Raw genomic sequence first — 24394 nt, forward strand, 5'->3', positions numbered from 1 at the left:
ATTTGTTAAACCTTTTACGTGCAATTAACAACTCAATCCACACGCCGTCGTTCCAAAGCCAACCGCTAGTTCCTCAGGCAAATAAAGGCCCTGGAAGCCTGGCAATTAGTCGACAAAGGCGTTCTTTATATCATGGCTCACAAAAACAAAAGCCTTGTTTTTGTGCACGGCCTATTTTAGTATCTTGAAATATTGCTATTTTCTAGGGATGAAGGCTACAAGACCGAATCCGAATATTCAGACAATGCACGAAGCACTGTTAGGATTTTTACATGAAATATAGATGGCTGGAATCAAAAACTTGCGAATATTACCTAAAAATTAGCATACCATTATGGATTTATGTCGCTACAGTGAAGCGGTAAACCGATATTTGTGGTAAATGAAGCGTTTTCACAATGGTTATAAAGGGCGCTATGGTTTTTACCGATTTGAAATTTATGACGTCATTAAATGTTTGGATTTGTGATTGAAGATATCCGAACCGTACCTTTTCTATTTTTGCACATCCTTACTATTTTTAAAATCTATTTTTTTATTTTTTTTGTCCAGAAAACCTATATCGCCTTGACGCACAGACGATGTGCAGGGAATTCATACTTACTTGCGGGAAAAATTTACAGAACGCGTCGAATCATACACTTTTCTTGAAAACTTTCCCCATGAGTCAAGTATTCAATTATCCATTGTTGAAAATTCAGATTTATGAGTAACCAAAGCAAATGGACCATGTCTTCTCAATTTATATACATCATGCATTGTCATGCTTGCTTTCGTTTCGGAATATGCTACTGGTTTCATATTATTATTCGTCAAAAAATTATAGGTAAACCTAAAAATGCTCTTGGTTGTCCTTATCTTCGAATGGTTCCTGTTTGAGACCAACTCTTAAAAATACCACCCCGAAACATGGTCTACAACCAATTAGAGGGACCTTAAGAGGTGAGAGGAACCAATTGGAGATCGCACGATATTATAGAATTGAGGCTTCCAACCATTAAACCTTGAAGCTCGAAGCCTTTGCAACAGAAACACCTCAGTTGTTGCAAACAATGGTTTTTGTGCCCCTCCTCCCGCTTAATTAAATACTTCTGCCCCCCAGATTCACATGGACCCTGTTGCCATCTCGCGGGGCTTGTAACCACTAACCTTGCGTCATAAAGCACTTGAAGATGGACGATAAGAAACCCAGCCATTTGTACATCGGTATACCGTTATTTTCATTTACAGTGCGATGGTCGTTACGTAAAATGGGCATCGAAACAGTGGACGCACAGCTTTGTTTCTTGTCCTAATCAAGCGAGAAAACACAGTAACTGCTAGGAAACAAAAGACACTTATCTACTAAACTCTTCTCTATTTGGGGCCAAACTGTGTGCAGACAGTTACGTAAAACATTCTTTGTTTTCAGTACCAATAAACCATGATCTGAGAGAGAAGTTATGACGCGATAAAGTTGTTGACACTGGCCCTAACGTGTTGCTATTTCCGGTCGCGAGACCTTTAACCAAAGAACACAACTTGCAGAAGTTTGTCTGTTCCTTGTAAAGCGGCATTTGCGAAATGTCCATCGTCTGCCACAGAAGGTAATCCCTGTACTCTTTGTCATTTCGGTCCAAATATTGCAAATATTTCACCAAGTCTTCAGGAGTAGGATAATCCTGAGCGTAGATAAATGAATTCGGAGGCGCCACAGCTTCGTAGTCAGATTTCGGGGCGCCGAGCACCACTGGTACTGTTCCAGCACCCAGAGCATTTTCCCAAAACTTTTCCGTGATGTAATCCTTGCATCCCCAGCTATTTTCAAACGCCAGGTAGAACTTGTACTTGCTGTAGTTAAACTCCTGGCGGACTTTGCTACCGCTGCATCTTCCTCCGAAGGTAAGATTGAGGCCAGCGGAGATCATTCTTCTCGCGTATTTCATGCGATCCAAAGCACCCTTGTTTACGTTGCAGTTTGAAACCACCCATAAAGCGAGGTGCTCCTTTTCGTTGATAAATGCGTCCAGTTCCTCGACAGTTTTTGCTTGCTTGTTTCGATTTACCCTTCTGTAAGTACTAGCAGCATTTCCGTACGGAAATCGTACATCGGAATCTCGCCTGAACAATAGAAATCAAAATGAAACATAGTAAGATACAATTGCTTCTCCTTCGGACTCCCCGAATCTCTCTAATTCAATTATTCTGTTTGCGGTTGTCTAACATCTGAAGCAATTATTGCCAATGCCTTTGAGTTAGAATCAGTCTTGTATGTGTATCTGTTAAACTTTGTATTCAGCCTCGTGATCCCTATTCGATTATCTGCGTGTGATCATTGATTTTAATGTCATTCCGTGTTTTCAAAGCACAAAGTTCGCAATAACATTGACTGAGTATCATACTCATTTTCAAACTTGGACCCACCTGTGTGTAAGAGAAAGATTAAAAATTCCGTCTAATTGTTTTAAATTGTGGGAGTTACGATGAGTAAGAGTGCTTTCCATTGTCCACCAACCATACAAGTGGTTTTTCTTTCTAAAAAAATGTGTGATTTTCAAATAACCTCAAAATTTTGAATTTTGTTGTTGAACCCACCGTAATTTTGGGAGATCCTTGAGATTAAATTCCTTGTAATGAATCACAACCACCTTTATGCCATCCCCAATTAACTGTACAAAAATTGTTACAATCAAATAGAATCTGACAGTTTGTGGATAATTGTGAAGTTGTCCAACATAAATGTCGCAAGTTTATGTTAAGTATATTGATAGAAGGCAATATGTTTACTTTAGTGCGGTTGTCAGTTAAGATGCAATCTCCGCAGTCTTTGAGCACCACTTCTTTTCTCTTCTTGTCGAACGGTTTGTACCACAGCAGCAAGACTATCTATAACGTTTTAACATGAGAAATAATTCCAAAAACGACAACTTTAGTCTCTTTTGCTTTTTAAGTGAAAAATTTCGGTCGCGTTTAAACCAGCATTCTAGCGCACAGCACACTAACTACCCACCTGTTCGTTGGGCGTGTTTCTGGAACTTTTACTTGAGTTTATCTCCGTTTCAACTTTGTTCTACACAAAATTTATTACGAAAGTAGAATGAAAATTAAACAAACGATATAAACTTACCATACACGTTGATGAAACGCATGGCACGGTAGCGGTTAAGTGTCGGCGGATTGAGACACCCGCGGGCCGTTTTATAGGTTTATTGTAGCTGCTTAACTACGTGTACAGCTTGTACCACTCGTCTGTATGTTAGTTGCATGTTTAATATATTTTCAGATTTTAAATATTGATCGTCGGCACATTTCAGATGAAAGACACCAGCAACAATTTAACACGGCGAAGTTGACATACATTTTTTCGAATAACTTTCTAAAGCAAGAGGGGGATTCGAGACGCCCCGATCTCTTCTTGCAAAAAACTATAGGCTACATTCTTTACAGGGGGTTGGGCCCCAGATTTAAAACCCAGGTTTTATTGCTCTAGTATTTCATTGTACGGTAACGAAGCTCTGTCCGCATATAATGTTTTGTTAACTGTAGGACATATTTAAATATTGACATATTTCTTCCTTACTTATACCTCCAAAGAGATACTACATTATGTAAAGCATAGAGTACAGTCATTTGTTTACTTCTTACCAGAAACTTCCAAGGAGTTTGTGAATTATTTTTCTTGGCTTCGATTTGTAGAAAAAGATTTGCACTGACGACCGCGTAATGATCTGTGACCGTACTGAAGTAAACCATCGTTGCAAATGCCGCGGCAATTAGATATAAGACTAGCCACCATAATATTCTTTTGCTCCACATCTTTCTATAGCAGACGATGTTCTGATTATTCTTTCGCGAACTATATTTCTGCATGTTTCATTTAGCCGCGGGCCTCCGACGCATTTGTTAAACCTTTTACGCGCAATAAATAACTCAATCCACACGCCGTCGTTCCAAAGCCAACCGCTAGTTCCTCAGGCAAATAAAGGCCCCGGAAGCCTGGAAATTAGTCGACAAAAGCGTTCTCTATGCCAGGAAAAACTAGAAGACAAAATTAATTTGCAGTTAACAATAAAAGAACAAAAACAAGGTCAGGAAAAAATTATGCACATTTTGATACGAAGGCAGTTCGTGCTCATTCACGTACCACGAAAAAAGTTCCGTTAGTTGCTCCGTCAAAGTTTACATATGTAAATAAACATATCACAAAAACATTTCTGACTGACTCAAGTTTCAGTTTAGACTTGGACAGAGTAAGTTTTACAAGAAAAGGTGGATTTGTGCGAAAAGTGTTACTTGGCCAGTTGTTTATATTAGTTGGAATAATGCGAAAAAACTATGTATGTTGCAGTTTACATAGTTTTTGCATAAATTGTGCATAAATGTCATGCTGGAAACGTGAATAACGGTTCTTAAACATTTTCTGTACAATACGGGTGGATTTGATGGCGAAGCAAGAAAAGCGCACCGTAACTGGTGGAGGAAAGACTTACGATTATCTGTTTAAGTTGCTGTTGATTGGAGACAGTGGCGTTGGAAAAACATGCGTCCTTTTTCGATTTTCGGAAGACCACTTTCATTCGACTTTTATTTCTACGATCGGTGGGAGATTAATAAGTTAAGTGTTGTTGTAATTATGACTTACACATGATTGTACGTTTAGGGATTGACTTCAAAATACGAACTATAGACTTGGATGACAAGAAAGTGAAACTACAAATATGGTTGGTGCCTTTACTTAACACTACAACACAGAGGAATACCTGGTTTATTAATATTATAGCTGTGTATAATACACACATGTCTCTGTAAATATATGTGTTGTTGTGGTGTAACAGCTCTACAACATACACATAACCTTTGTTTATACTGCTCATTAAAGATAACCTCGGATAATAAACACTGTTTGAACTGTGCAGGGACACAGCAGGACAGGAAAGGTTCCGAACAATAACAACTGCCTACTATCGTGGGGCAATGGGAATTATGTTAGTCTATGACATCACCAATGAAAAGTCATTTGACAACATCAAGAACTGGATAAGAAACATTGAAGAGGTAATGCCCAAGATATTGTCATGCACAATGTAGAAACACTTCTTTTAACAGAAACAAACAGTATTCTTTGTCATTTTTTTGTGTCTCACATATTGTTAAGTATTTCGTGTGCGTTGTGTAAAAAATGTTCTTGTTATGCTTCTTATTAATCACAGCTTTTTTTTATCTCAGCATGCATCTTCGGACGTGGAGAAAATGATCCTTGGCAACAAGTGTGACATGACTGATAAACGAATTGTGTCAAAGGAAAGGGGAGAAAGGGTATATTTTCAACTTCTAAAATATGTTTGTGAATATATCACATGTATATAAATGTGATTTTTACTTGCAGTTAGCAATTGAATACGGAATTAAATTCATGGAAACCAGTGCCAAAGCCTCACAAAATGTTGAAGAGGTTAGCAACATTAGTTTTAAGCATTAAAGTACAAATTTCTGTTTAAATTTGTTTTAAAGCATGACTATAACAGTGGTACCAAAAACCCTGGATAAAACACCACCCCATGGAACAGTAAAATTATGGACATGCTTACTGGCAAAATATTCTGATAAAATTGATCTCGATAAATTGTAAAAACCAAAAACTTACAAATCTTAAACTCAGATATTTGGGATGGAACTTGGCTATGCCAATGTACAATACCATTTAAAATTTTAGTTTTAAAATAAAAAGCTTGGTGTGTTTTTATTGCTGAATGAACCGTATTGGACCCACCACAAAGTTTTTAACTTGTTGTTGGCTGTTTAGGCCTTTTTTACCATGGCAAGAGATATCAAGGCAAAGATGGACCAAAAAATGGTAAATATTCAGTGAGATAATAAAGTTACATGACGTTAAATCCATACATTAATATTCAGGCAAATGTCCCAAGTGCAGGCAACACCACAATAACGGTAAAATCCGGGGACAAAAAAGGAGGAAGCTTGTTTAGTCGTTGGTGTTCGATACTGTGACCACCGTTCTGCCTGTTCATTGTTTTATTATTAGCAAAGCCTAGCTTGTTAAAATGCAGTTGTTTTTCAAGTCACCCGTCCTGTATTAAGCCAATTGACTCTATTGTAGGTCGCTAGTAAGGCTTTCTTAACATGTAAATGTTTCACTTGTGGGCAATGTCCATGTTTAATGCAACTATGTAATGCCTTATCATCATCACCGAATGCGCAGTTTGTCACATTGAACCATATTATATGTAACCGTTGTTTGCGTCTGCGATTAGGCTTTTCGTTTCGGTACATGTTGAGGAAGTAGCAAACCAAAAGAGGGCTGGATGTCTACTTCTAAAATTAATTTGCGCAATTACACTAGCCTGATGCAGCACGAGACCGATCTTGTGTGAATTTTCAAAGATGTTCCAATTTGTAGTTGCTTGTTCCTTGTTGCCAGTGTTACCGTACATCGCAGAAAAACAAATCCCCCAACTAACCTACGCTAGTACTGCACAGCAAAAACGTGCATGTAATTATTGTACGACTGTGTTTGACGCGCTTACCTTTGTTACCGTGCACGAATAACATGGGTTGGCGAACCCTTTACGGTCCCAAATCATGTTGGTATTTCGTTTATATTCATATAATAAAACCCATTACACGCGCAGTGACTGGTGATGTTGCTTTTTACTGCAGAGGCCGGGCAAAGTGCAGAAACATTATTGTTTGAAAATGGTTTCTTTGTGGTTAAGTTTTTACGGTGAGTCACACACTAGTGAACCCCGAAAAAAAGGAACCAGTTTATTTTCTGCATCGTAGCAAACCAGCGTGGTGCGACATCCTGTTCATGCAAATGTTCCGTTGTACACAACCGTCAAAAATGTTTTATTGGTAGACTAAGAGATCAACTATTGCCTTCCGGAAATCGAAAAGGACTGGCAATTACGTCACTATCGCTTTGTGACGTCATAAGCATGTCGTTCATCATATCCAACATAGCGCGATCCTCCTTCGACGATTCGTCAATAACCGTAAGGTTCTGCAAAGCTTCGTTTAAAGTGGGTGGATTGCTAGAGATTGTTGTACTTGGACTTGAAAGCAGTGATGTGGAAAGACCGCCGCCTTCAACTTCTGCAGTTGATTTTGGTTCTTTTTTGCTTCCCAAAAAACCCTGCTTACCCCATAGTTTAGCCGGCTGCTCCGTTGCAGATAGGGATTTACCTAAGAAGCTTTCTTGCATTTTATCGGACTCCTGTGGAAGAGTGGAGGCGAGAAAGGACGCGGAAGACTTGACCTGGTGTTGCTTCTGTTTTACAGAGATTTTGATTTGCGAAGAAAAATTTTCAGTAGTGGAGGTTTTGGGTGTCATGGTGATGATCACATTTTTGTGTCGCTCTCGTGATTGCGAAATCAAATCATCCAGAAAGTTCATGTCGGATTCCAACTGCAAAAACAAAAGCTCTGAATGTGCATTTGCTGTAGACATGTATAGGTATATATCACTTACAAATTGAGCCCAAGTAAGACCTGTTTAATGCAGTATTTTACCGAATGTAGTGGTTTAGGAGTTTTGGCAACCTGGTGCAATATCAAATGCCTTACCTCAAACTTGTCAAGATCACTGATCAATTTCAGAATTTTCTGATTTTCCGATAGGATCTTGAGTTCCTGTAGCTTCTGTAACAGTAACATTGTTTCGTATGAATTAAGTTTGTTTGATAACATTAATTTGATGCAATAATCTTAAAACTCACGACTGAGCTACGTAAGAAGTGGATATATTGTGACACACTGTTGTGCTAGCGCCGAACTTGTGACCTTCACGGTTAGGTAGGGCATGGGTGGGTAAAATTTACAACTCAAGGGCAAGAAATTAATTGATATTTGACTAGCGGGACAACGAATTGTGAAAGGTGGAAAAGAGTGTTTATAAACTAATCTCTAATACAATAATAAACGTTTAAAATTGCAATAAACTAAAAGAATTTTTTTCTTATGGCCCCTTTTTTGTATTTCTATGGAAGAGAGTTTCTTGGTTGGGAAATGCCCTTCTCGAACGAACTCCTGCGTAACAGAGTGTAATAATGCAACGGGTTATGCATGGGTGCCAGTGTTAAGGTTGAATGAGCAAAGATTTACGGGCTGTTGCCAAGGGGATTTTTGTGTTTCCGGCAGTTTTAGTATGGTGTTTAGTCTGGCAATCCATTGGTGAAGGGTGTTGTTGGAAATCTGGTTGAAAACTACCAAAATATTGAGGTGGATTTTGTGCAAAATTGAATCACAGAAAGTGCAAGGCCTTAACAGTGGGGCAAAAGGCTTGCATGTTAAAATACTTCTGATATTTTCTGCCTTATTCACTTAATATAGGCCTACATATAGGAAACACCCACCTGGTTAACTGTGCAAGACGTCTGTGTCAAATCACCAGCTACGTTGTAAAGGTTTTGCATCACACCCTCAGAAGCCACTGGACATATTGCTATGAGCTTTGTCACAGTGTGAATAGTTGTAAGAAGGCACTGCTGGAAACATTTGCCCTGCAATATATGTAGCAACATCTTGGAACAACAGCTTGTTTTGAAATATTCCCACCATTATTAGGCCTTTACAATCCTGTCCCATGAGCAGTAGTACTTACACATGAAAAAACACCCACCTTATCTAACAGTGAACATTGATGAAGCAAAATTTCGGTAATATTTTGAATATTGGCATTTTCACAGTGTTTGGCCAAATAGGCAAATTCCTGAAAAAATATTGGCATATTCACAAAACTTGTTCGTTTAATATTTTTCTTTGTACCCAAGCGATAATCCTGAAATGCAGAAACGACAGCTTTTTCAACCCGGCACAACGGCGCAGTTCTCTTTGTTGAACTTCTTTGCTGGCTGTGACATTAAAACACAAACAGCAAAAGATAAATAGTTGTGTTTACATAAACAAACACCACTTTACCTTTAGAAACACAAGCAATAACTTTTGGAAACAATAATTCGGAGGCATTGCTACCAGAAGAGGCCAGAATAAGATGAATAGTGTCCAACAACCATTTGTCATCATTTGAAAATGTAAACAAAATGTTAAGTTGAATTGATTCGAGAATTTTGGAAATAAAACACAAGCAGAGTTTTTGGAGAAACATTAAATAATTTTGAGAAAGGATATTTTGTGGCCAAACTTGAAATTTTTTCACTGGATGTTTTCACAAAATGACTTGACCAGTGGGATTTGGCAAGCTGGCTAATCATGTGATGTGAAACGGCTTGATAATTTTCTTGATTCATTAGGGATTCCAATAAAATCAGGGTCTAAATGACATGAAGTTTTTATTCATGATACTAAAATATACAAGTTTCACCAAACTGTAGTGAAACAAAATTGTTTAGCAGTTTATTTGTTTTAAAAACAAACCAGGCTGATAACCACAAATTCATGCCTTTTTAATAAATTTTAAAACTATATATACCATATAAACTGCTATAACTATCTACATTGTGGTTCAATATTTGAATAACTAATAAACATTTTAAATTTATGGCTAGTGTTTTGAAACATACAGTCCAGCATACACTCAATTAAATGATCACACATACTTGCTTTTGAATAGACAAGTCTGAGTGACCAAGACACTTGACAATTTTATCCTGGTAGGAGTTACACAACAAAGGGTCAATTAAGGATATTTTAGTCAACAATTCCAAACCTGTAACACAATTGACACAAGATTACCGAAACTTGCAAAACTGCAACAATGTGTAAATGCATACATGCCTGCAAGCAAGAGGTTTGGGTTGGTAGAGTGGACAAATGTGGATAAGTGCGACAAAGCTTGTAAAAATACTACATCAGTGGAGGTCATGAGTTGAATTATTGCACAAATACATTGATAGGCAACTGCGAAAGCAATTAGATGACTTGAATTCTGAAATGACAATAATAACAAAAAATTTTTAATGACAAAAAAAAAAAAAGTTTTAATATTAATAAAAACAAAATTATGCAACTACTGCTCAAAACTCTCATTTTTCTAAGAAATATATCTACATATATACCTGACTTCGATTGAGAATGTGGTGAAACGCATCCGCCATTTCCTTTAATTGTTCTTCATCGAATTTTAATTTGGGCATTATTTTCAATATGCGTATTTGTATCCAAGGTGCTGCAATTCCATGACTTGTCATTGACAATGGAAGATTCCCACTTACAACTTGCTTGAGAATAAACAACAATTTGCCGCACATTTTTGGATAGTCTTCAGTATTTCTCTAAAACAATAAACAGATTTAAACTTCCAGAAATCTTCAACAATTCTTTTTTAAACACGCAAAGCAATAGATGTATATCAGTGGTTCCTAAAGTGAGTATCGAATGAATTTCCTTGCCTGTCTATCACTATCATAGCATTTTTTATGACAAATTTGTAACATTTGGTTTGGCTGAGACCGGAGATATTTTTGAAGACAAAATTGGGGACTGCGTCAAACATATTTGACAGCCACTGATGTAACGCAGATTGGAAATATTGTTGTGAAAATTTACCGACAATTCGTTCAATATAAACTAGCTAATGCATTAACGTTCAAAAACATGGCGATCGTCCGTGCAATTAACGATCGCCGAAAAACATCCATGCAAACAACAAACTTCCCAATCTGGAATGTAAACGAAGGTATGAGACTTGTTACAATAAAATTTCTTTAAAGGTCTGAAAATATACAGCATGGTATACCATAAGTACTTGGCAGACATATGGAAGTGCAGCAGCCATTACTACAGGATCACGGTCAGCAAGGAGAAACTTAACATGGTGTTTTGTGTTGATTACGAATTCTGGTGCTGTCTTGTACATTGTTGCCATAGCAATAATGGCCTGCGACTTTACTGACGAACAAGTATGTGAAAGTCGCTTTTCAACAATGGGAAACAAAACAGGAACAAGATCCACCAACATCAAATGGGGAACAGCTTGCAAAGCAATTTTTATCACATGTTCATCTTTACTGGCAATGTCTTTCATTATAGTATTTACTGACAAATAGGCAATGTCATGTGTGCACGAGTTTGTAAGTGACGACAAGCAGAGATATCCAATCTTTTTGTCAAACACCAATTTTGCTTGTTCTATAAATGTTATCACATGCTTTGCAGTACTTGAAAGTGCTTCTTTGACTTCTGATGTAAATGTGGATTCCAATTGACAGCAGTATACTAGGGTGATTAAATGTTTTCTTTTCTGTGTGTTGGTAGCGGAGTGAAAGTGCTTTCCGATCCCATTGACAAATCTTACCACAACAGCGTCATGTTTTTCCTTGTCATTTGAAATGGCAGCAATCAGCTGTTTAAGATCCAGGTTTGGAAGAATCTGTTTTCCCGCAATTGCGTCAGCTGCCATATTTAATGTTCTAAGCATTATATCCGACATTTTTACGTAGGTTCTGGTGTTTCAAAATTTTCTCAAAATAAAATCGCGCATTTCATAAACCTTGCTTTGGGATTCCCCACGGTTTGTTTTCGTCACTGTTCCACAACCGTTCATGCGGAACGTGTTTATAAGAACATTATTTAGAGGGCGCTATGCTTACAACTGTTTGAAGTTTTTCGTGGCACGAAAATTTTATTTCGAGTTAAAACCAAAACGAAATTCTTACAGCGTCAAGCAACTTGGTAATTCTTCTTCGTACTTTTACAAGGAAACGTTTTCACTTGCACCACAGAATGCTGTTTTTGTATTCAGCATGCACCAACTAACGGAATGACTTTATTACGTAACACGAGGGTATATTTTCCGCAAACAACTTCCCAATATTAGCATATTTGGAAGCATTCACGCCAAGTAACAACTTGCAAGGAAAAGTTAGTAGTAAAATATGCACAAATATCGTTCTACGTAGCAAACAAGAATCTACTTTCGGCTTGTCATGTAGGCTATGACAAAGGCGAGAACTTAGTGCAATGAAAAGTAGTAGGCCCACACAAAACAAAGCATTTTTGGAAAATATCAAGAAATGAATGCTTTAACACTGATCATGCTGTTTAACAGCCATATTCACACTGCAATATGTCTTTTGTAATGTTGCTACCAAGCAGATTTACCGTTTCAAACGTGATTCATGCTATAGGACAAACTACAAATAAATTTCCCAACCAAACTTATATGACACTTTCTTTACATTAATATTAACAATATCAAAAGTAGTACAATTAAATTCCATTATGGAGATACAAAAGTAATGATGGTTTAGTCATGGATTTACACAACGAGAGAACGCAGAGCGAAAAATATGGTTAGTATGGCGGCTGCAGTTGAAGGCAATAGAGCCAAGGTCCCGCAGCATAGAGCGATGTCTGACTTGGGTCTCGCACGTACGCTCAAATTTTGGGGAAATTCTTTGGGAAAGTTGAACTTCGTTGTGTTGGTCACGTACTTTTTGAATGCTATTGGACATTGAGGCTTTGCTGCAACACAGAAAAACATCATAGTATTTATGTGATTAATTTTAGATAATATTAATGGGGTATCGCCTTTACAACCAAGACCCCCTATTTAAAATCTTCTTTGTACTTACTGACGTTCTTCGGGACAATCAGACAGTCAAGTATACGATCTTCAGCAGTGGGAAGGAAAAATGGAGTGTAGAACTGGTTCTTGTTGACACTGAACGACGAATCGAGCTCCGATTGGTCGTAGTAGCTGGAAAACGTCAGGCAAATTGTATACACTACGCGTTAGCTATAAGTATAATTGGATGACGTAGCAGTACAGTATTTCAAACGTTTTACTCCACGTGGCCCTGATTTCTATGGGAAACAATTGCGCGGACAATTTTGTCGTTAGCTTGTATTTTGTTGGGAAGTGTGTTTCACCAAACTTTATTTGCGCCTTGCAAACTAGGTTTCAAGCAAAAACAAGCATATATATTGTACTTAAGCCCTCTAGTATAACGTTAAAGTAAATGCTTACATGTATGCAGATTCGCGAGATGGGGCGGTTCTTGAAGTTCGATACCTTGGTCGGGTAGCAAATAGTACAGCTCCCACCACGATAGTACTCCTCAAAGGAACTCTAAAAAATGGTTATTTTAACACAATATTATTGATTGCATTATCGGCATTTCCTGTCTTTGACATTTTTTTAGAAACCAAGTTAATCTGTAGTTAACTACATGAAAATGTTGCCACATAAACATCTTAACAGGTGAAGCAAACAGGCTGCTTGCATTTTAAGATTATTACTTTTTCCCCACCTTGATTTCGCTCCGCCCTTGTAACGTGAACCCCCCCTACTCCCACCCCTGCTTCCTCCTCCTCTAAATCCACCTCCTCCTCTTCCACCTCCACCTCTTCCGCCACGGGCGTTCGCTCCATGGAAATGATCAAGAAGAAAAAACAAGCAAACCAATGAGGCACAGATTATCTTGAGACGAAACATATTTACTTTAAACAGGTTTCACTGAAACAAGATGAATAACATTATGAAATACGTAAAAACAGTTATTGCACAATCCCAGTTTTTAGGTCGAATCAAAATATCATAGGATCAAAATTCCAGCGTTTCCATATTTTAGTGTTTTTATGTTGTATAAACTATATTAAAGGATATCCAGTTTAACTAACATTTTTTTGCAATTAAGGGCCGTGGCCATGTGAGCGTTTTTCAGGAAACCATCAATAATAAAAACTGGCTGTGCCGCATGTTTTATTCATTGCATGTGGGAGCTGCAGTAGTCCTATAGCATCTTTCTTCGCGCTGATTATCACGAACGAATTTTAGTGTAATGTTTCTTGTCAACATCAAATGGCACTTTTTTAACACAAACTAAATAGTGGTTTATGTCCTAACACAGAACGTAGTTTTATATAAATGTAATCCGTACATATAGATATAAACATATGTGTTAAAGTGCGTTATAGATCTTCGGGTTACAAAGGTGACCTTACTATGTTAAATTAAGGTAAGTTTGACAGAAACAACACTAACTACACAAGGTTAGGCTTGGACGAACTACTGCGGACAATTCGGATTTTCTCCTGACCGAATAAATTTTTCGGACAAATCGAATCGGGATTAACCGAGTTCTACTGTTTGATATGACTTTTTTAAAACACGGCAATAACCTTTCATACAGCCCGACCTTCTCAGTAGGCATTACCAAAAAAACGCGAAAAGATATCAGCGATGAAGAAAACACGCAATTTCATTGACCTGACTCCTATTTTTGAAGAAATTTTCTGTTAACACGCGGATATAAAACGAAACTACCGATCCATGTTCCGTCTGGCCGTAACCGAGACCCTTCTTTTTGCGCCTTCGCATCGTATTTGGATTTGAATTATTTAAAAGCTATCCAAAATTGCAAGCAAGACAACTCTTACAAATGTGCGCCAGACTAAACTATTTGTAAAACGTTTTGTAAAATTTCCAATTCTTCCGCCACGCCTAAACCCCACTGAAGCATTCTTATGAGAGCAACGATGCGAAAAAAAGACCGCCAAAGGGTATAGAACTGTACTTTCATTCAAAAGATATATGACGTCACACGTTCATGTGTTTTTTTCCCTTGAAACAGGTGCCAAACATGTGTTCCAGAGCAACCGGGTATTCCCGCACAACTGAGGGGTACGTTTTTACAAAAATTTTAAACTGTACACTTAAATAGAATTGATTTCTAGGACTTCAGATGCTTTTCTTAATTAAAAGGCAATGAGAAAAGAATATATGATTTTATTCTCAAGAATTCCAGCACCGAATATATAATAAATGCAGCCTATGGGACAATTACATTCTGCATACGCACTAAAAGTGGTACAGACCGCAAAAAATGGTTGGTAACCCCTGTTCTATATTTACATTTCACCTTAAAACGAGCAAGCATTTACGCTATAAAACAAGTCGTGTAAGAGTTTTATTAAGGCGGCAGTATAACAAGTGCTTGACAAACACCACGCGCCACAAAATCTAGTGCACGGTTAAAATACCTGATGAAGTGAACGTAAACAGCTCTTGGTTTGCAAATTGCGAGAGAAAAAAAACATCATAGAATTGATTTCAGAGTGAGTATTGATTCTATCGATTATACCGGTAGCACAATTAAAAACAATATCCTAAATGTGTGACCATACTATGTTGATGCAAACACACAGTTTTTGTTGGGCCGTATATCCTGTCTTTTAAGGACAGTCAAGGTACATATGACATCCTTTTCAAATACACTATCTCAAACTGTCAGGCATGTATCGCAACAAGATTTTACATCCTTCTTTAACTGCTGGTGAAATAGCTTTATTCTGAGGTCTAATACCTTGGGGTTTTATGTGGTCGATTTGATCAGCGAATCCATAATATGCCGACAACTAGCTACTCAATTAAAGTAATGGTTTCTCTGCAGAGTGTACATAACGTCTGTCGGTCTTAACAAAACAAGACAATACCCACGTTCTAGTTCTGGACAATAAAAACACTTGCCCGTACCACGTTTTAGCCTAGGGCAGTGGTTCCTGAATTGATGGACAACAACACATGTGTCATGGGCCCCAGAACTATAAGAATAGATGATGTTTAAAAAATGTTGACCTTTCCTCAAAAAAAAATATAATCGCTCAGTATTTGTCAGGATTCCTTAGTTGCAAAACATTGCTAACTCTTTTTCTCATGATTCATTTTCATAGTATACATTCTTGAAATAAATTGTTCTCAAAAGCAGAACATGGTTGGCCACTGGTCGTTTCCAGTATTGTATATACATGGGCTCTATTCAAAATCAAGCAGTCCTTGCACCAAATTAATCCCCATTTACCAAAGACGACTGAAAACCACATTAAAATCGTGTAATTTCAGCGTTCTGTTGTAAAATATATCATCAATCATGATGAAATGTGTCCTTCTCCAACGAAAAACCTGCAAACACGAACATTTAATAACTAGAAGCTCCGTAGTGCCTTTGCGCTTATCTTACACTCTAGCAGGCTTATGACTGTGTCTGTGACAAGCCGTGCTGTGCTACACGCTCTTAGTACACTGTTGTCTAAACTAGAAAAAATGGTTCTTTCTCGTGTTCTTACGTCATAGAGAGGTCGCTGCATGGCATTTGCGCGCTCACGTTTTTGCAACAATTGTAATTATAGCTTCTACAACCTAGTTTTTTGCAATGGGCTTTCTATAGCTAAGTTGCAACAAAAAAATAAGATAGTATTACATTTGGACACGTGGAGTATGTTTCTACAAAAGTGGTCACATAATTTACGTAAAATAATCAACTGTTGACCTGGTTTGCTGTGTATAAAGTGGGTGCTTTGCAACTAATCTTACAAGCCTCAGAACAAACAAAACGTTTTGTTAATTTGTACGTTAGAATAGTTGGACCATGCCGTTAACCCCTATGTTATAGGTAGTAGACTGGCGACTGTGTATTTATATACAACTTCCAAGGGCAGACATCGAACCAATATATACACCGATACACCAGTATTTCTTACAGAAACATGCACAAACATACAACAAAAATATGAAGTGTTCTTCTCTTTTGCACATTCTTACTTATAACTTGGGAAAAGTGCGCTGTCAAATTTGGTGCAAAAAAGGATGCATAGCATAAATCCAAGAAACGGGTGGCATTTCAACACCGAAGAGTATAGCTAAACCAGAACACATCTAAGGTCTTGAACCAAACGAAGGCTAATTTTTTTTGTACTTCCACGAAATCTTTTCGTTCCTTTCTACGTGAATTTATGACGTATTTTTAGTCTCGTGACGATCGGTGCGTTGTCCAATTTGGCGTGTTTCCACGGTTCAGCGGTAAATTTATCAAAATTTTCCACGATTGTGTTTTCTTCACCTTGCGATGTGGACAGTAAATGTTTTAGTCTCTCAACCAATGATTGAATTCAAATATATAACATGGTTCTGTCACTAGCAGCATGATATAGCGCCACCGGTCGATATATATAGAGCCAAGATATTTATCCGTTGTACGCGATTACCCCTTTATAGAAATTTACCCTGACATAGGGCGTAGGCTCGCTCGTAGCCAAGGCCCTGCGCATTATTCGTACAGTACAGTACACAATACGTGCTGTATATGACAAGTGAGTGATCGAATCGAGTATGAAGAATATAAACTGTGGCAGTCAGTAGCAATTGTGCTGTCAACCGACTCTCTGCAATTAACAAGCGGAGTTTTTTTGGAGCGGGAAAAGTTGCAGTTTGTTTTCAAGTGTATTACATATCGTTGGCGAATTCTCTACCTTATAATTACCACATGTCCACAATCACAGCATACTTCTATTTGTTGTTGAAAAAACTTGGCCGTCGAATAGCAAACGCCCAATGTTGACATAGGTTTGCGGCTGTATTCAACTGGTACCCGAACGGTACTTGTCCAGTTCTATCATCCCCAGCTCTCGAATTGCTTGCGGAACAAATTTATGAGTTCGACATGTCGTCAAGTATATTTTCCATATTTTGCTAGCTTTCGAAAACAACTCCTTTAAACTTTTCTCTCATGGATTGCTAAACTTTCTGACGCTTTTTTGCCTTGTATCACATCACGCTCGTCATCATATCTTTCTTTATTGTCTCCTTTGTTACGCAATTTTAAGACAAATGTTTTTTGTTGTCTTTTATGTCCGGACCGACTTCAAAATGTTTGGCAAACGAAAAACCTTAGTCACGGTATTTTGAGTCATGATTTCTTGTGTAATTGTTAGAGGGACGCGGAAAATCATTATCATGGCCAAATTGGTTTCTCGAACCGCAAAGTTGGAGCAAAATTTTTTTTTTTTTTTAAACTTTCCATTCCGTAACAACGGCAAAACTCCCGCCCAGCGAACCATTGTATGCGCCCGCGGGGTGTTTCAATTTGTGAGCAACGGAAGTGTTTGAAAGCTTTGGAGAAACTTTACTGCTTGGCTGATTATCGTGTACCATTTCGTGGTGTAGTTTTAATTCCGGGATGGTAAACACGTATTTTTTTAATCTTTATCCAAAAATGCATAATACTGGTTTCGCTACAGTTTCACAAGTGAAACGTTGTGGGACGTCGTCTAAATTTTTTAGGTTGAAACCTAGATCGATGACATCCTGTCTGTAGTCAATATCAGCACGTGGGGACAATTGTTTGATGTTTAAATCATACCTATCCACGTGTAATGACACAGTCTGAAGAAATTTTTTTTTGCATTGAACTGGAAGAGTCCAAATTTTCCAGTGTTTCTTTTTTAGGTGACAACTAGGGATGCACTGAAAGTTCGGTTTGCCGAATTTATTCGGCCGAAACCAAGGTTTTTATAATTATTCGGTTTCGGCCTTTTTTACTGCATGCAACACTGATACGCAGAGAACTGTACTAGTGTGTTTTATTTGTTAATAGTCTTTGAAATCAACTTAAGAAGTTGGTACAGCATTCTTTAAGTGCTATAAAAGGCTGTATGATAGGATCAGATCCATTCCAGCACATGTTTTGTTTAAATATATTTCGATTTTAAAGAGATGGACACCAAAATTAGTTTCGGTTTATAAAAAAATTGCTGTTCCGGTGCAACGCTAGTGACAATCCTGTCTATAATCAATACCAGCATAAGGGGACAATTGTTTGATGTGTGTGTTGTATTTACACTACACGCGAAATGGCACAGTCTGAAGCATTCACATTTGCACTGAAAGGAAGGGGCGCGCGAGCGACAGGAGGGGAAAGAAAGGAATACGACGAGCGCTCGTCGAAGATGAACTTTTACGAATAATGTACATTGTCTGTACCATGCTGCAAGCGGATTCGTGTGTGATAAAACGGGGCAGTTAGACACGATAGGTATTGTTATGTACATAGGCATTCGCCAGTCGGAGGGCGTTTCAAGAGATGGAGGAGCACGGAATTTTCGGCGAGCCCATCTGCGTCAGTACTTTGTCAAGCCACTGGAGGGGGCCATTGAGATGGAGTTCGATCCAGCAGGGTGTGGCAGTTACGGTCTGCCGCCTGAAAACGTACACGAAATCAGTGCAATGTCGTCATGTACATATTGAAAGGCGCCTTTTGACAATTGTTTGTAGTGGTTTTAATGTGATGGTTGTTTCAAACCCGTTTTCAGTTTTTTTATTGGTAGGTTTGCTGTAATCTATGCATTTACCTACAAATTGATTGAAAAGTATTGATTGGCCATTCATCACAAAATTTCCTAATTAAAATGAGCGTTTACTTTTTCCTTTTGTAACTGTTACTACTATTACCAAGTGCAAATCACACAGTTTGTAAAAGTTGAAAATCAGTCAACAGCAAAGATTACTTGAACACCTTAAGATGTCAGGAATTGCTGCAAGTCAGTAACTAATTGATAAAACAACGAACACACACAGCACATCAGCACTAACCGGTATTCAGCTCCCCATCCTTTGACAAAACTCATTCTGATGGTACACATTCTGGTAAGCTGGTACACTGCCTCGAAGCCTTGGTTGACAAGCTGGGACAAAAGCGCGGCAAACTCTTGGTTGTTGAAAATCTTGAGGTTGCAACCTAGACACAAGTAACATACATATGAAACTTAGGAGAAATGTATTATTCTAGTATTCAGATATTTTGCAATAACCACACAAACAATAGAGTAAGGTCGAGCAACTTATTTTTAGTTCTTTCTTAGATTTTAAAATTTAAATCTTATATTTAATGGAAATGACTGATTGCTTTATTGTTATGTCAGCACCCAAAAGTTGCATGTTTAGATGGTATTACTAGATTTGCTATTAGATTGATAATAATATTTAAAATCTTCAACAACAAATGCACTATATTTATTTAAAGTTGACATCCATTTGACAATAGACAATAAAATATCTATATCCACTTAAACGCTTTGTTTTTATGTTTTTTCAAACACTCAATTTGATACATCTAAACAATAGTAATCTTCGTGTACTCTTCTGAATTTTGAGCGGTTTCAGATTTTTGCACGAAAAATTCAAGAAATTGTAGCTGACAAATAGTATTGTCTTGGAATAAATCAATTGATGAAATTAGTAAACATATTACCCACCTGGTGGAATTTTTACGACAGTTGCGGGATGCCACCCGTAACGCTTGTTGCAATTTGGACTCTGTACAAAAATTGAACTTTCACCGAGACATTCAGCAAAGACCTCACCACCAATGTAGTACAATCGCACACCTTTGCCTGGTTTGAATCAATAAAAGGTTTTTGTTTGATTGGTACAGGTGTGGATAAATACTAATTTAGGCAGCATTATTTCTAAACAAAATTATCAAAATCTGATGAATAAAAAACATTATTCACAAAAGCAACATGCATTTGCAGCATAAATTATTTAATCAATAAACCATGATTTGCTAAAAGCAAAACGTCAAGAAATTGTAAGTACACAGTTAAATAACACCTTTGGGATGGTTCACCAATCTTTTGCCAATCAATTACAAGACAGTTTTCAGACAAACATTAACAAAATGAAGCTAATTTCCCCAATAATTTTTTTAACTTCAGAAATTTAAGGCTTTGTGACAAAAATTTCCTTAATTATGAGGTAACAATTAAACAAAGAGGTTATAAATAGTCACTAGTTGCATGAACTGTTGCCAACTGGCATACATTATGATATTAAATTAAAATTGGTAAGCTGTATTTTCCAAGTATTTGGCACAAAAGCTTTTGAGTAATAGGTCTATGACAGAAACAACTTTGATGGTCCCAACCAGTGGCGGATCTAGAAAAAATATGAGGGGGTGTTCGGTTTCGGTACCTAATTAATGAAGCCGTTAGATGCGGTTACAATTTTTTTCGGACATTTATCATGCTGTAATTTTTTGTCAATATCTTGGTGGAAACCAGTTTAGTTGTTGAACATGTTGCCAATATTACCACGGGCCACTTAAAACAACCCCGAGGGCCACAGGTTGGGCATGCATGATGTAAGGTGACCTGTGATTCATAAATACTATTCAACATGCATCAATTAAACCCCTACCAACATGTCTTCTCGTCAGCTCAATCTGTTGATTTCTGTTGATGTTTGACAAAAGACCCAAACAAAATCTTTCAGAGTTGGATGGGTCAGTGAAGCCGTCCACTGTCAAAGATGGCTGCGAAGCGTGAAAGGTCTCTCCGACGCGTTGGTTCATCTCGTAATATGAAATTGAACACCAAAATGGTGGTTCACTGTAAGCGACTGGCTGTGCATCTATTGCAAAGTAGAAACCATTAATGAATACTTTAAATAAGTTCTTGAAAAGCAGGGTTTATGCACTCACCTAACATTTGAGCAGCAAGGTTTGGTTGGTATGTCATTTCTGCATCTGCAAAAAGGGTTCATCACATTTATAGAAAGTTTTTCACTATGAAAAGAACATCCAACAAAAACCCCAAACATACAAATGCTTAGTATTATTACCAGAGTTGTATGCAGGAGGGTTCGGACTGTTTGCAACACTATTTCCATCTGGGTCTTGGGCTTCGCTGTCCTCGCTAATGTAACCAGCAGGGGGAGTGTCTGGTATAAAAGATTCACTTTGTTTGTAAGTTCAACTGCATGAAAACTACCCCATAAGTTTTATGTTAATACTGATATATATATGCTGTCTTGCTAGTGGTTATTGATGTTCCCAGTTCCAAATTATCCGGCCCGGCCGGATCCGGATAGTTATCAATCAAATCCGGCCGGATAATTTGGATCCGGCAGTTTGTTAACACTGATTCGTGTATTATGGCAAAAATGCTATGTTAAGGTTAGCCTGTCATAAGTGGAACAAATCAACTTGGGCATTTATTAATATGGTATAACACGTCACGAAAAACCTTAATAACAAATAACAAAAAAATCTTACGTTGGCGAGTATAACAGACTGGGTCCCAAAAACGAGTAATTTGCGAATTGTTTGTACGCTTTTAGGACAAAAATGCTTTCCCAACTATCCGGTAAAATTAAGTATATTATCCGGCCGGGTCCGGGTATTGAAAATTGGTCAATATCCGGCCGGGTCCGGGTACCCGGATCCGGCGCAACCCATCACTACTAGTGGTATATACCTGGAATCCCAAACTTTGATGGGGGCTCTAGTCCACTGACGTACGACTCATTGGGTATGTTGTTACCCTCCATTTTGATCGGGGGGAGCTGATCTCGAGATGGAATTGGTTCAGTTGACTTGGGCACAAGAACAGGAGGCAAGACTTGTAGAAAGTAATTAGAATTTCATTTTATGATACAAAATGCTTCGGGAACATAAAACTTGAAATAACCTGCTTTTTTTCACATCAGGAAGTTACAGCTCTACCATGCAAGCATACATTATGAATATTAGAGAGAATAGGCACTAGGGTATGTTTTGCAGATAGCTTTGCAATTGTATTTATTCTTTATCTATATATATATACAGCTGGTTTTCATCATGTTCAAAAAAGTGGATTTCTACATATAACAATCCAAATATGATTGTGTTTGAATAAGATTCACTGTTCATTGTCTTCCAATGTTTTGAGTATTTTTGAAAATCTGACTTAAGTAGGGACAGCTATGTCGGTTTACACCAAGCAGAACTGGCTCATTACTGTAGTTTTATGAAATTTTCCTTTGATACATGTTTAGTGTATATACCTGGTGCTTCAACTTTGCTGTAATGGTATGGCTGAATACAGATTTCATTGGGACTCTTTTCAAAACCATGTTTGCACGATGAAATGCTGGATAACTCAACAGCAGCTTTGAGATGTGGAAACCTCCAGAATTTACATGCCCACACATGTGGTGGGACAGAATTTAGAGAGCTGTAAGGAAATGGAAAACACAAACTTCAACCAATATATATTATACTAATAATAGGTGATAGCACTGTCAATACCAAGCAGTTGTTTGAATGTAGTGCACTTTACAGTGGTTTATGTCTATTTTTTGATATATAGATATATATACCTAGTTTGCTACCAATGGATCGACATTGACTGAAAAGTATCCCAAAGTGGAAAATTCAAGGGCTTGCTGGTTTAAAAGATAGTTCAGGAGGTGCACTGATGAGACCTCATAGGTCAAAACAGTGTGCATTACTTTCTGCAGCTCAATAATTATCTTATGACGTTTTGTTTCTATACACTGACAAGTTTGCAATAATGCTCACATGTAAGACTAAACATATTCAGAATTTGAAAAATCATTGTAATTAAAGGCTGGCATCCTTTGGTTAACAAAGAATAAATTAGACCAATTTTGCACCAAGCGAAAACAGGCTTGGAGCCAAATAACCTATAGCATGTCAGCCTAAGCCTTGGTGTAAATTGACCAGCTAAAATCTGTATAAATTATGTTCAGTTTCATTTTCAAATATGCAAAAAATTATTACTGGTTCGACTTTAAAGATTAAGAAATGGATGAAACTGATCTTAAAATCAACATGTTTCCACAGAAAAATAAAGGTTCTTGTCTATTATAATACTCATAAAAATTGCACAGAATATTACATACTCGCCATTAGTGTTGATTATATCTGGATTTTCCCACAGCGTTTGCCATTCTGATCTATAAAAGTTATTTAGTTACAAACAAATACAAATCACACTTACGTTTATAAATATATACACACAAATAGAATAATATTATTTGATGGTTTTCATAAATAGTAACATAATTAAAAGCTTGCCTTGTTATTGTTACACACTGGGTGTGTGCAGTTTTGTCTGTCAGGGCCTTTTCAAGGTCATCAAGCATTTTTCCTTTCTTGATCTTTTTCACCAAAGCTTTGATAAACTTTTCTGTTTGTTTTTGTTCTGGATATGACAAATCCAGTGACTTTGCCCCGAGAAGCCGTTTGACGGTTGACGAAGTAAACATATTCATGGTTAAAAATACAGAAATAAAATAATAAAAACAACCTAAAAGATATAGGTTTGTGTAAAATTAAGTTTTGTTATGTGAAGTGTTTCAAAAACAAAAACAGTTCTCTTCCAAAACAAAAAATGCCTTTTCCCCCGATTATACAAATTTTATAATAACAGATAAGCCTTTGTAACAGGCACTTGTTTCAATATACAAAATATGCTTCCAACAATCTGTTAAAACACGTAACAAATTTGCAAAGTTTTGCAAAAAAACATTTTTGTGTGTGCATAAAAAATTTTACGTACACCACAGAGTTTTCAAACTATTTGACGTGTACTTCTACGAGTTTTTTTTTGTTTTTATTATATATCACAAAAAACTACTCGTTCATAAAAATTAGCATAATAAAATAAAAAAAAATTGACTGCAGAAGTGATCTCCTAATATTTTTACCCGAACAATTGGGAGAAGTGGCATCTTTACACTATTTGCGAACATGGAGGTGACTTGATTGTTATGCTTATTTTTTTAAATCACTGCACTGGTTTGCACGACGATGAGAGCTGTTTCAATAACCCAAATATAGGTTATAGTTTTGTTTTGAAGACAAACATGCCTTTATTT

At 37.3% G+C, this 24394-nt stretch overlaps 5 protein-coding genes across 5 annotated transcripts; 1 reads left to right on the forward strand and 4 right to left on the reverse strand.

The window, feature by feature from the left end:
• Window positions 1-1277: 1277 nt before the first annotated feature.
• On the reverse strand, window positions 1278-3794 carry LOC145895113 (alpha-(1,3)-fucosyltransferase 7-like). Its single transcript, XM_082983871.1, has 6 exons — window positions 3625-3794; window positions 2990-3049; window positions 2767-2865; window positions 2575-2648; window positions 2404-2514; window positions 1278-2100 (listed from the first exon to the last, which is right to left on the reverse strand). Exons 1-6 carry the CDS (start codon window positions 3730-3732, stop codon window positions 1386-1388), a joined length of 1167 nt encoding a protein of 388 aa, XP_082839997.1. The 5' UTR covers window positions 3733-3794; the 3' UTR covers window positions 1278-1385.
• A 537-nt stretch (window positions 3795-4331) lies between these two features.
• LOC145896081 (ras-related protein Rab-8A-like) lies at window positions 4332-6628 on the forward strand. Its single transcript, XM_082984910.1, has 7 exons — window positions 4332-4578; window positions 4640-4700; window positions 4896-5034; window positions 5206-5295; window positions 5366-5431; window positions 5783-5833; window positions 5893-6628. Exons 1-7 carry the CDS (start codon window positions 4422-4424, stop codon window positions 5986-5988), a joined length of 660 nt encoding a protein of 219 aa, XP_082841036.1. The 5' UTR covers window positions 4332-4421; the 3' UTR covers window positions 5989-6628.
• Window positions 6629-6775: 147 nt separating this feature from the next.
• On the reverse strand, window positions 6776-11452 carry LOC145896080 (AP-4 complex subunit epsilon-1-like). The gene is made up of 11 exons (XM_082984909.1): window positions 10694-11452; window positions 10014-10229; window positions 9733-9883; window positions 9555-9664; window positions 9125-9269; window positions 8917-9027; window positions 8764-8849; window positions 8618-8707; window positions 8352-8498; window positions 7564-7638; window positions 6776-7405 (listed from the first exon to the last, which is right to left on the reverse strand). Exons 1-11 carry the CDS (start codon window positions 11384-11386, stop codon window positions 6866-6868), a joined length of 2364 nt encoding a protein of 787 aa, XP_082841035.1. The 5' UTR covers window positions 11387-11452; the 3' UTR covers window positions 6776-6865.
• Window positions 11453-11714: 262 nt separating this feature from the next.
• Window positions 11715-13393, reverse strand: LOC145895107 (uncharacterized). The gene is made up of 4 exons (XM_082983863.1): window positions 13209-13393; window positions 12926-13027; window positions 12531-12655; window positions 11715-12420 (listed from the first exon to the last, which is right to left on the reverse strand). Exons 1-4 carry the CDS (start codon window positions 13391-13393, stop codon window positions 12215-12217), a joined length of 618 nt encoding a protein of 205 aa, XP_082839989.1. The 3' UTR covers window positions 11715-12214.
• Window positions 13394-18547: 5154 nt separating this feature from the next.
• Window positions 18548-23819, reverse strand: LOC145896088 (SMAD family member 3-like). Its single transcript, XM_082984926.1, has 10 exons — window positions 23592-23819; window positions 23417-23470; window positions 22556-22725; window positions 21988-22131; window positions 21353-21451; window positions 21213-21257; window positions 20930-21142; window positions 19987-20124; window positions 19325-19469; window positions 18548-18932 (listed from the first exon to the last, which is right to left on the reverse strand). Exons 1-10 carry the CDS (start codon window positions 23786-23788, stop codon window positions 18809-18811), a joined length of 1329 nt encoding a protein of 442 aa, XP_082841052.1. The 5' UTR covers window positions 23789-23819; the 3' UTR covers window positions 18548-18808.
• Between the last annotated feature and the right edge of the window lie 575 nt (window positions 23820-24394).

Source organism: Ascidia mentula, chromosome 3 (assembly GCF_947561715.1).
Source record: "Ascidia mentula chromosome 3, kaAscMent1.1, whole genome shotgun sequence".
NCBI lineage: Eukaryota > Metazoa > Chordata > Ascidiacea > Phlebobranchia > Ascidiidae > Ascidia > Ascidia mentula.

Coding starts and splice junctions, on each gene's coding strand:
- LOC145895113 (XM_082983871.1), bottom strand. CDS start 3,732: ATGGTTTACTTCAGTACGGTCACAGATCATTACGCGGTCGTCAGTGCA. Junction 3,050..3,624: donor AAACTCCTTGGAAGTTTCTG/GTAAGAAGTAAA, acceptor AATTTTGTGTAG/AACAAAGTTGAAACGGAGAT. Junction 2,649..2,766: donor TAACTGACAACCGCACTAAA/GTAAACATATTG, acceptor ATTTTTGTACAG/TTAATTGGGGATGGCATAAA.
- LOC145896081 (XM_082984910.1), top strand. CDS start 4,422: ATGGCGAAGCAAGAAAAGCGCACCGTAACTGGTGGAGGAAAGACTTAC. Junction 4,701..4,895: donor AAAGTGAAACTACAAATATG/GTTGGTGCCTTT, acceptor TGAACTGTGCAG/GGACACAGCAGGACAGGAAA. Junction 5,834..5,892: donor CAAAGATGGACCAAAAAATG/GTAAATATTCAG, acceptor ATTAATATTCAG/GCAAATGTCCCAAGTGCAGG.
- LOC145896080 (XM_082984909.1), bottom strand. CDS start 11,386: ATGTCGGATATAATGCTTAGAACATTAAATATGGCAGCTGACGCAATT. Junction 8,708..8,763: donor ATTTCAGGATTATCGCTTGG/GTACAAAGAAAA, acceptor ATATTTTTTCAG/GAATTTGCCTATTTGGCCAA. Junction 8,499..8,617: donor AATGTTCACTGTTAGATAAG/GTGGGTGTTTTT, acceptor CATATATTGCAG/GGCAAATGTTTCCAGCAGTG.
- LOC145895107 (XM_082983863.1), bottom strand. CDS start 13,393: ATGTTTCGTCTCAAGATAATCTGTGCCTCATTGGTTTGCTTGTTTTTT. Junction 13,028..13,208: donor AAGGGCGGAGCGAAATCAAG/GTGGGGAAAAAG, acceptor ACCATTTTTTAG/AGTTCCTTTGAGGAGTACTA. Junction 12,656..12,925: donor TCTCGCGAATCTGCATACAT/GTAAGCATTTAC, acceptor GACGTTTTCCAG/CTACTACGACCAATCGGAGC.
- LOC145896088 (XM_082984926.1), bottom strand. CDS start 23,788: ATGAATATGTTTACTTCGTCAACCGTCAAACGGCTTCTCGGGGCAAAG. Junction 21,452..21,987: donor ATCAAAGTTTGGGATTCCAG/GTATATACCACT, acceptor CTTTTATACCAG/ACACTCCCCCTGCTGGTTAC. Junction 21,258..21,352: donor CCCTCCTGCATACAACTCTG/GTAATAATACTA, acceptor CCCTTTTTGCAG/ATGCAGAAATGACATACCAA.